Source organism: Ascidiella aspersa, chromosome 9 (assembly GCF_963924565.1).
Source record: "Ascidiella aspersa chromosome 9, kaAscAspe10.2, whole genome shotgun sequence".
NCBI lineage: Eukaryota > Metazoa > Chordata > Ascidiacea > Phlebobranchia > Ascidiidae > Ascidiella > Ascidiella aspersa.
This window is the reverse complement of record NC_139455.1, coordinates 23,076,688-23,088,200: the sequence shown is the minus strand read 5'-3', so window position 1 is coordinate 23,088,200 and position 11,513 is coordinate 23,076,688. Positions and strand designations below refer to the sequence as shown.

The window sequence follows — 11,513 nt, the reverse complement described above, 5'->3', positions numbered from 1 at the left end:
GTTTTCCTGGACCATTAGGCTTGACGATGTTTTGAGCGTGGTAATTGCAGTTTAGCGATATTTATTGATCAGAGTTGTTTGGTTTTGATAAAGTGTTGTTTTTGGTTTTGTTTTGGTAAACGTAACAAATGTGTTGGCAAAATGCACGTCGTTTTTACAGGTGGTTATTAGACTTAATTAATCAGGGGAATCGGTTAGATTGGAATTATAAATCAGTTTAAAAGGATAGGCCAACTAGAAGTGTGGTACGGTTTTCAAAAAGCTTATTTCAATATTATTTTTCTGCGGTCATTCACGTCCAGTCATCACGACGACCTCAAACTTTGTATTGAAAACGGCGTGCCAAAATGACAGCATAAAGGTTTTTTTTTAAACGACGCCTGTTTTTGAAGCCTATACGCCCCTTATGTAAAATGAAAGCTTACTTTTCATAATCTTCTCCACCCCCTGTATCGAAGAGGCCATGTTGAAGTATGTACTCTTCAGTTTGAATTTCGTGGTCGTAATTCATTACGGTGGGCACATACATATCTGGAAACTCTCCGGTCACATAGCGAATGAAGAGGCTGGTCTTACCTACCATCATGTCTCCAATCACGACCAGTTTGATGCTGTACACTGACTGAAAACATATAAACGCACCTTCTTCTATGTTTTGACCGGAGCGCGCACGTTTATAGCGAACATCCAGAAAACTAGGACGCTATTCCAATTGCAAAACTATTTTGACGTAAAAGATACCATTTTCATGAAAATTTTTTTAAGTCAATTGAAAACAAACGAATTCATTTTTTTACTGTGGTACTGTGCTCTTTTGCCTCTTAGATTTCGTTTAAAACAGGGGTGGCGAAACGTTTACTAGTCGCGGGGCAACGCCAAACCAGAAAAGGTATTCGCGGGCCGTTTAATTTTAACTGACAATTATGTTGTTAAATGTGTAGTTTGGATTAGCCTCAAAAGTATTCCTTAATACGCATATTAGATGCAGGACACAGAGACACACGATATTTGCGCATAGTCGAAATATTTTTTTATGTAATCGAAAATAGCCAAATAATTGGAGGAATGGCCTCATACTCGGTTTGTAAAAGAGGTTGCAGGTCCGGCGATGGGCCGTAGATTCCCACCCCTGGTTTAGAAACAAATAAAACGAGCAGGTACTTTTATTTTGCCTATTTTTAGACCAGTTAAAAAAACGCTGGTGTACTCCATAATGGGAGGAAATGCAAATTCACAAAGCTTATGGACCTGATCGTGTTTCACTGTGTAACGTTTATCATTTCCGTCAAATCTTACTAAGACCTTTAAAAACACGTTACCGATTTTATCCATACGTACAATATATTAGTGGCGTGACCTACCAGCGTTCTAAATCCTTGGCAAAAAACAATACTATATGAGAACAAGGACAGCTTTGTTTTGCTTTTAAAACAACATATATAATCTCAATCACAACCCGCATCGTGATCTTTAATAAAACTAATCAAAATTAACTAACTTACAGCCTACCTTTTTAGTTGACTTGCCCATATCAACAGGAAACTACGTGTGGTAGGCCTATAGATGCGTTAGAATCCTATTGCAGCCTGAAAGCTTTGAAACGCAACCGAGGTTATTGATCAGCACAACAATAATTTAATGGTTGCAATTCAAAAGCCTAGTTATCTCTAAAACAACCTCATTTTGTCTGGAGACTTGACCACAAGATCTGGTTTGTAAACTGCAACTGGCCAACATTTCCAAGCGCCAGTGCTGCCACAGTAACCACAGAAGTTTCGCAAACAACATATTTAGTTCGCGTGTTGACCCAATGACGTTAATTCAACGCAGCTGAAGTCGAAATACCGACGGAAATAAAACTGAAAATGACTTTACGGATAAATAATATATTTTTATAGGTGTGTACTTACGTGAATGTTTGACGTCCTTGTACGTCTTCTGTAAAAACATCTTTGCGACCAAAGCGTAAAACTATCATAACTAATAGTAACCTAAATGTTTTGTCGTGACCACTTATGTTGGTTTGCATATCGTTTAAATAAATGAGTCTTTATGGTGTCTTAGGACAATTGATAAGTATAGCCCAAATTTTAAAATTCATACAAAATAAGACTATATTTTTCTTGGAAGAATACGACATATTCTCCTAATGAGTATCGTGTTCTAATCTATATACTCACATGTTGTGATGGTCCACATTTTCGAACATTTTTACATAAATGTTTGTTTGTCATGTTTCTAAATTAATTTTTGCTTATGCAGCTGAAAATGATATATACTTACCAATTTTCAGACATTTTTGCTGTTTTTTTAATTAACAAAATATTTTGCTTCTGCAAAAAAAACGTTTTACATACTTACATATCTCTCGATGCGGTTTCGTTCCATCCTGTCTCTTCAATTTTTATTTCTCCCTTTAGCGACCGCTATACTTCTTGACTTAAATGCGCACGCCATACAGCGAAGTCTTCATTCATACCCATTCACACTCATTCACCACACAACAAGTCAATCCCGTTCGAAACCTACAGCTTACCGGTGGTAGTGTTATTATCTTACCGAATCAAAAATTGCCGAGAGTCCAGTTTCTCCAAATCGAAGCTCGTTAGTCTCATCAACGGCCGAAGCTAAAAACAAAATGCATTAAAATGGATTATATTGTTTTACTTTTACTCCAAAGGCTTTCGCGGTATTCTGAAATTCACTCATTTTATCGCGTCTTCGAAAATAGGATAATACTTGATGTTTACTCTTTGAACAAGCCCTCGTTATGGTCATCTTGCTAGTAAGTAACAAAAAATACCTGACTTGGCTAGGTCTCAGTTGTTCAGCAAAGTCCAAGTCAAGTCATTTTTATCGAAAACAACAAAATAATTAAAATAAAAACATACCAATGACTTGAGTTCAAGTCAATTAATTTATCTAAAAGACTTAAGTCAATTCATTTCAAATCAGTGACTTAACGGCACTTAACTTCAAATTTACAACACTACAAGAACTTGAGTAGTTTTCAAAATGATATTGTTTGGTTTTCTTCATTTTTCTTCTCGACATATGCCCTAGATCCGACATTGCATTTCAAACTTCGCCGCTTCTAAGTTCACAACGTTTCGTACCCTCAAGAGAACTTGCACTAATCGCAGTGAAAATGCTGCCCACGATTGAGTCGAGTCTGTCAAAGTCCAACAACTGGTAAACCCTTTCATTGCTGCCAACCACGCCGTTTGACACAATCTGAAAGAGATAAAAAGCATTGGTCACGTGGAACCTTTCAGATAACTCAAAAATACAGTTCGCTAAGTAAATGTGTAAAAACAACAAACTTAGTTAAAAAAAAACAAAAAAACACACGATCTGAAAAGGGATAAAAACGTTGGTCACTTGTAGGGGTGTCCAATATAATCGGATATTACCCGATGCCAAGTGGTAGTATCGGTACTCGTCCGATATTAGAGTGGTATCGGTGCAAATCCGATACCAAATTAATTTCCAATTTTTGCCAGGATTTGTGATCCAACCGATTTCTATACTTCGAAATGTAAACTTATTTGAAAAAACTTAACTTGAACATTCAATTTCAGCTAATTTCTTTGTTTGAGTATACTAATGACGTCATTTAGGTATTAGATCGGAACGCGATACTTTTGTCCACAATATGGGGCATCGATATCGGAAAGAATGTAAAGTATCGGATATCTCTAGTCACTTGAAACCTTTTACATCAACCAAAAAAAATACAGTTTTCTAACTACATGCTTAAAACTAACAAACGTAGTGAGGCGGACCGTAAACAGTTTTACACACTTGTTTCACGTCCGTATGTCAGATTACCAAATCGTATCAAAAAGATTTGTTAGTTTTTCATGGTAAACATCGTTTGTAATACGAAAATGCGTTACAGTATTATTTTTGACACTGTACTTCTATTTTACTCAAACTTGCAAGAATACTTTCCTTTTACCTGTAGTTCATTCAGTCTGGCTGCTTTGACGCCGACTGCGAATATCGTGATGTTCTGATTTCGAACGTATATTGAGCTTGCGTTTAAATCCACAAAGTCGTTTGATCTGCCACAAACCAAAAGAAAAACTAAAGTTGTAAGCCAACTATTTTAAAAGTGCTTTAGATTAGGTAACGATTTTTTTACTTTATCCTATTAGCTCCAAGATACAGTAAAAAAGTAAAAACTATTGATGTCTATTCGCAGTGCAATTCGTTTTTTCAAAAATAGGTTTAAAATAGGTTTTTCTTATCACCAGAAATTTATCTTAAACAAACCTTAGTTTGATTTTTACAACTTTTACCTGAAATTTGCTTAAAAAACAACAACTAAAAACATTTGGAGGCGACACTTAATGGTAAACAATGTTTTCCAATTTTAATCTCAAAATAAACTTTGTAAAGGTAGAAACGCGAAGCCAAGTAAAAAAGAGGCGATATACGCAGTGATAAATTCTAGTGTTTTGCCAAAAAAGCCTTATTGAAGAAGCCTTTAGTTCGTGCTTAATTTATTTAAAGTCCTCACTGTGTTTTTTCTCTAGAAAGCATTTTGTGTTGTACTTACCGCCCATCAGTAAGTAAAACGAGAACCTTCTTAGTATCACTTTTGTTGAAATTGACCGACTTTGCGAATTCCTCCGAAGCCACTCTCAAGGCTGCCGCAGTGTACGTCGTTTTACCCTGGAGTGTGATTGCGTCCATCGCAGTCTATGCGGTCATAGAAATGTATAGGTTTATGATCTCTATGTTACGACTGCACTGGCGTTAGAATTGATGATGACGACGTTCAAAACGGTAATAACTAATAAGTCGGACAGACTGTTACAAATGTTAAAAAATAAAGAAGAGCATTTTTGCGTACAACATAAACACGACACCTTACACTGGTAAAGCAAGACTTTTTTTTAAACATTTATTTCTATAAATAAATATAAATCGCTCTTCTGGTTTAAACGAAGTATAAACCGACGTCTAAGATTTTTGTTTTTAGGGAGGCATGACTTTTTTTAGAGATAACATCACAAAGTTACGTCATTACGTCAAAATATGACGTCATAAAGTTATATCTAAACGTTGAAAATGTACCTTATAAACCATGCAGTACGTTTATTTTCTTATAGTTGTAGATTGGACAGGTGTTACCTTCAATACAAAACCTACAACAATGTTATTGATTTGGAAAGCTACACCGGCTAATGAAAGAATAGGATGTTTTTAATTGGATTTCGCTCAAGTTACATCACATTTGTTGATAAACCTGTGAACGCATTTCTGAAATAACCTGCAAATTATGTCCTTTGTCACACCTACCGAAAATGAAGCGAAGTCCTTATACTGGCCGATCTCGATTTCCGTTACAATGTAACTGAGACCACTAAAATCAACAAAAATATACATACAAAATTTCCGATTGTAACAACAGTAAAGTACAATAATAATAATATTTTATTGGCGTTGTTTATCTCATCGAGATTGCCACAAAACTTTATTTGCGCTTCAACAAACCATTACGACTCCCGATTAAACGCTTACAATTAAAAATCACATGTTCACCTCAGACAGCTATGGTCAAGCATTTTAGCGAGATTTACTTTACTAAAAATTGCCATTTTTAGGTGCTGAAAAGCATTTGGTTGGTGCACCAAATATTAAAAAATCCGTTATATACACCAGTTATTGCGCAATTTCGGTCGACTTAAAAGCTATAGTTGCCTGTTATTTTAACAGAATAACGGGTTCTTTGCGGGAACATAGGTGGCACTATATAAAAAGGTATACTGTAACTTCATAAAGCACGGTTGTGCGAAAGCTTGTCGAGATTTTAATACAATTTGTTTTTATATAGTGCCACCTGATTACTTTATAGACAAATAGGCCGTTTACAAGATTTGCGGGAACACTTAAAGCTTAAAGTTCTCACTGTTGAGGCAGCCAGGTTGAATACTGGACCACGCCGACCGACGCCGAACCCCCAGGGGCGATGTCGAACTTCTGGGTGACGTTCTTCACCCACTGCTTTACCGTGTCGAAGTTGGTAGGGTCGGCCTGGTTGATGGACGACGATCCGTCCAGAAGAAACACGATGTCCACGTGGCTCTCCGGACACACTGCGCGTTTACGAAGAAGCGGACTTGAGTTTTTGTCAATGTTGTAGCCTTCCTACATTTTATCTAACATAACTTGACTTACAAATCACAAACACCTCCTCTAATAAATTTAAAATTACCAGAGGGGCTGTTTTAATTTATATTACTATGCCTGGCAACAATTATATATCTTACATTAGTGTTTTGTGTACGAAGTGGCTTTGCCTTAATTCTATTTGACAAATGACTTAAATGAAAGTGCTTTAATTGAATACAAGTATCATTATATTTGGCTATTTACTTCACTTTTTGGCAACATTTGCTTCCTAACTGTTTTGTATTGTTCTGTTGGATGCAACGTGGAATCATGCTAGGCATTTAATGGGTTCATCAATATTTGTGGACAACATCATTCAATTTTGATGCTCATTACTTAATTTGGAATTGATTGGACTTGGACAACATTGTGTTTTTGCGGGTTTAGGTTTGCAATATTTGAGTGAAAAGTATAGCCTTAAAAGTACAGTTTATTACGTCTATCACAGTCGGTTTAAACAGAAAAATGATATAGTGAATTATTATTTAAGTACTTACTTTGGCCTTTTTGTCGTCCCTAACATACGCCAAAAATGTTTCTAAAATATCGGAACTAAACACAAAATTAGCATGCATTTAGAAGGTTTTTAATTTGCCTTAATATTGTTTTTATATATAATTCATTTATTTGTATAGTGAAATTTGATTAGCTCACAAGGAAATCAGTGAAAATACAAAATCACACATTTGTAACCGAACTTTGCTAACCAAAGGAATCAGCTAAAGAGCAAAAATTGCGTTTTTTAACATACCTGAACAAAAAATTAACAAGTAAACAAAAATCTCGAACGCCTTCGAAACCATCTATCGCCCATTTGGCTCGCTGTCAATTGCAAATCATTAAGTTATAAATAAAAACGTTATCATTTTACCGAAGGGAGGTGTAAAAGAGGAAAGGTTCCAAAAAGCGCCGTAGTCGGTTCCTTCGAAACAAGCTCCAAGTTGCTGGACTGTTGCGCTGCATAATGAAGCCGTAAGGACAGCGCATGTCTGCAAAGCAGGCAAAAGCATGTAAATTATGTGCCAAGTGTTAAATGATACTTGTATTGGCAGGTTTAGTTAAATATTACACCCCTGTGTTGTTTGCTAAGATCAGTAAAGGCTTGTTTTAATTTATCGTTCATTTTAACTGGATGTAAAATTCGTTTCACTTTAGTTTCAATTTAGACAGAAGTTACAGCTGGTACGTATTTTCTGTTTAAACGTACACTGAGAATCTGTATGTTTACTTAAATTAAGTTATTTTAGCGTAGCTTAACGTAGGACTAAATAATGTAGCACCAGAAAAATTGTCCGCAGCTGACCTTCGAAATATTAGCAATGTGTGAAGGTAATTTTAACAATACTTAAAATAACGCTGGAAACGGGCATTTTTTAGTCAGCTGAAATATTTATCTAACTTACGATAATAGTCCGGCTGTAGAAGGTAGTTGTCAAACCGAAGCCGTCGCCAGAAGTGAGAGAATACATAGTAGGCGTGACGTCAATGCATGACGTAGCCACCGACGTAAAGTTGAGGTCGCAACGCAGCAGACGATCTGATTGGCTGGAATTGCAACCGGGGCACGAGAGCAATATCCTGTTAAAAAAAATCCTTATTTTTATGATTTAAGAAGATTATCGGTGGCGGCATCCAAAACAATTTTAAGCTGTTTCTAAAAAAAACAAAGACCCTTAACTTGAAATCCACTGCGTTTAAACTGCATTTATAATTAGTTTTTTAGCATCTAAATGTGTCGAAAAAAAATATTTTAAAGTATGTCAGAAAATGAATAAAGCGTTCCTTTTTAAAAATTAAAGCGAGTTGAGAGTTTTGGAGTTCAAGTCTTTCCTATTTATTCAATTAGTCAATTTTTTAGCGTTATGTGCAAAAACAATTTTTGTTATACCGCACGATGCATTTGAAAAAAGATAATACCATTCGATCTTTGAATATTCCCCTAATTGTTATTTATATTAATAATATTATCCCTAATTAAATTATTCGTTTTTTCTTTCGGTCATATGAATAGTATGTAGCTCTGTAGTGTTGTCCACATAACCACACTTATTCTTGTAAGGTTGTGATTGCCCCTTGACATGCTAGCCTATAAGGGGCTACATACAATTACTAAATATCTTTACATTGGAAGACATAAACTAGGTTAACATTATAAGTATATGGGGTAATAAAATCTTCTACCGAAGAAACTAATCTTTGGACAACCTGCTTAAGTTTAGACTCAACTGTATTTTACGCGTTCAATCAAATACATTTGTGTACCTCTGTTGATCGTTTTCTATTTCAAACTGGTAGCTGCAAAAGCAGGCATCCTCGTTCGTTAAAATTGAGACGTTTTGATATATGACCTCTTCGATATTAAACGCATAAGAACAGAGATACAAGTTAACCATGAAGCATAGCAGAAAAATCTTCATTTTGCAGTTATAGCTCTTTTGTCAACTAAAGCTGCTGTTGTAATGATTTTAAGCCTCTCACAAAGAATACACACAAAAGAGTATCACGTATCGCCCTGTATAGATATGAATCATTGAGGCCATGTTTTGCAATGAGAATGTGTCAAACTGAAAATCGGGCCTACGTCTGAATAAAAACATTTCCGTTTGTAACAGTTCGTGGCTCGTCGACGGGAATTTGTTATTTTCCCATCTTTTTTTAAACAGATTAGCTTAAACTCTTAAAACTCTCTCAATGTATACCTTCATAGCAAGCAATGTCTTTAGGTAAAATCTTCGTTGCAAAAAGTGAAAAATGTTCAATAATTCGTAAGACACAAATAGGTTTATTTATTTCAAATTATGTTTTAATACTGATACACAATTGAACACACTCATATATTTGCAATCTATTCACAAAGGTATTCGAGTTGTTTAAAGTGCAAATCGCTATTCGTATTCAAAGGTGATTCCTGTACCCTTGAGTTTGACTTGAAATATTTCGTCCATCTTTTTAATTTGTTCCGCTGTGAAATAGTTTTTCCAGTCGCCAATCTCACCTAAAACAGAAGTTACGTTATGTAGTGGTCGTCCATACTAATCCATTGGTGCCGATACCGGGTATCAGACAGTAGCGTCAGTTGCAGCCTATCATAGAATATAGGCCTACCATTTATTTCTGTCACTTTTTGCGTAATTTTGGTAATTAGTCATAAAAAATAATCAATTACTTTTTTAAGAAGGTAAAATGATATATAAGGAAAAATAAAACAGTTTTTAAGGAATTGGTCGTGCTAGGGGGACTTTTGCATCTTTTAATCTTATGAAATTTCTTCTTGCTGTAGAATCTCGTAGCTGAGAGTAACACAAATGCCGCAAAGCGTGGAAACAAGCGAAAGGCTCCAATAGGAATTAGATTACCTTTTCTGAACATTTGCACCTCCGCGAGAAGTTTGCTGTCGGCGAACTGACCGCTCTCTATCGCCCCCTTCATGCTTTTGAACGAAGTGCGTTGGGCAACTTTTACCGCGTCATCCTCACTCAGCTCACATCCAATAAAACTGGCAATCTTTTTCACATTGGCGACCGGATCCTTAATGTAATTTTTAGGGTTTACTGCTATTTAAGAAAAAATCCTCTACAAAAAAAAGACACATGATTGTATGAAAATAATAAATTAAGTAAACTAATATTTGTTGTTAAAATGTTATATCAAGTATGTTAGGAAAAAAGTATAGGAAAAGACGTTATAATCAGAATTTTTATTCGAATAACAGAATCTCATTTAATTTCGAATAGTAAAAAACAAACGATTCTGGTTCCACACCAATGATAAGAGTGCATAATTTAGTGAACTGAATTTCAAACTTATAAGAGCATTAGAAGTACCAAGAAACTACTTAATTAGCAACAAGAATTGTTTGGTTGATTGATCTTCTCTTTCAGGAAGATTTTTTTATTCAAACGAAATTTTACACTTACAAACTTTTAGAAAATAATAAAACCCAAAGTTTAAAAACCCGAGTAAAACAAGGTTCGGACATTTTTCAAAGGTATATATATTCCGCAAAAATCCTGGCATCATCGTTTTAGAAATAAATAGTGCGACTTGCTTTAACTTCTTCATTTCCTCGTAGCGTAGGAAGAGGACCTTGGGGTGGTTTCTGTAGGGAAGCCAGGACAGAATGTGGTAAGGGTAGAATTCGCCTTCCAATACTTGCGTGGGGATACGACCTCAACGAAAAATAACTCAATTAAAACTTATTATTTTTGCTTGGCGGCAAAATACAACGAGAGGTCCGACTTCCGAATCAGACTTCGGGTCCTGATTCTGGCTTTGAGACAGCCTGTATTAATCCATTTAACTAACTAATATAAGGTGGATATTCAGCAATCCACTCATAGGGATGTCATATAACTCACCCACCCACAATAACTGGTTGGCAAATATTCTAGCACATGCTATTCTATCTCTACAATTTACTTTTTTTGCCTTAACAATTTTAAAAGTTGGTAATGCGAATGCTCACGTCGGACTCGGGACTCTGGTAGTTAACATAGTCTTATTCGAGTCCCAAATCCCAGTCCGACTCAAGAAAAATAAACCGACTCCGTCGAGTCCTGAGTCCGACTCTAGTAATATAAACGGACTTCGTCGAGTCCCGAGTCCCACTACGTAGCCCTGAATTAAAGCGGTTCAACACTGTCTAGTCATTCGACTAAAATACGTCGAAACAAAAAACAAAACTTGTTCTAAGCAAGAATTTAAGCGCACTGAATTTTTGCTAAAGCAGCTGCCTCAAATAGGCCTACTTGGGGCAAAGCTACCTTTACTATGTGAAGTAATGCTTACATTGGAATGAATTTATCAGTTGTTTTACTTTCATTTGTTGATACCATTGAATTACCTTGGACTTGGCTTGCTTTGGCAATGCCTTGGGCTATGATTTAACCTCGTGACTTGCTGTTTCTTTAATTTGTATTTTACTTTGCAAACAACTTAATTAAGTGCTACCTTGTTTTTTTCTGTTTCAGAAAACATTAACTTTAATAACAAAAAATATTTTTTATAATGATAAGCTAACTTTACTCCGTTCTAGAGTTTAAATCTGGTCGTTCTTTTATCAATACAATTCTAACCACCCTACTGACAGTTCAATCGAATACACCAGGCTAAACACGAGCTACACACGACCAGCAGACGCATCAAAATGAATTGTCTTCTAGCGGTGAGAGTAGAATTAGCCTAACGATGAAACGAAATACGATCCGAGTACGAGAGTCGCTCCTAAACACTCCACCTTAAGTTAGACAAAGCCTTTACGGTGTCTTGGTCTAGTTAAGAGAGAGATTCTAGTGAAGTCTTGCTCTAGTGACGACTGACGAGAGAGATTT

The 11,513-nt window shown here is 35.8% G+C and overlaps 1 protein-coding gene across 1 annotated transcript; it reads right to left on the bottom strand.

Annotated features, from left to right (window-relative positions):
• Positions 1–8,982: 8,982 nt before the first annotated feature.
• On the bottom strand, positions 8,983–11,245 carry LOC146133669 (sulfotransferase 1C2-like). The gene is made up of 4 exons (XM_083397546.1): positions 11,027–11,245; positions 10,240–10,352; positions 9,540–9,714; positions 8,983–9,178 (listed from the first exon to the last, which is right to left on the bottom strand). Exons 2-4 carry the CDS (start codon positions 10,243–10,245, stop codon positions 9,069–9,071), a joined length of 291 nt encoding a protein of 96 aa, XP_083253672.1. The 5' UTR covers positions 10,246–10,352; positions 11,027–11,245; the 3' UTR covers positions 8,983–9,068.
• Between the last annotated feature and the right edge of the window lie 268 nt (positions 11,246–11,513).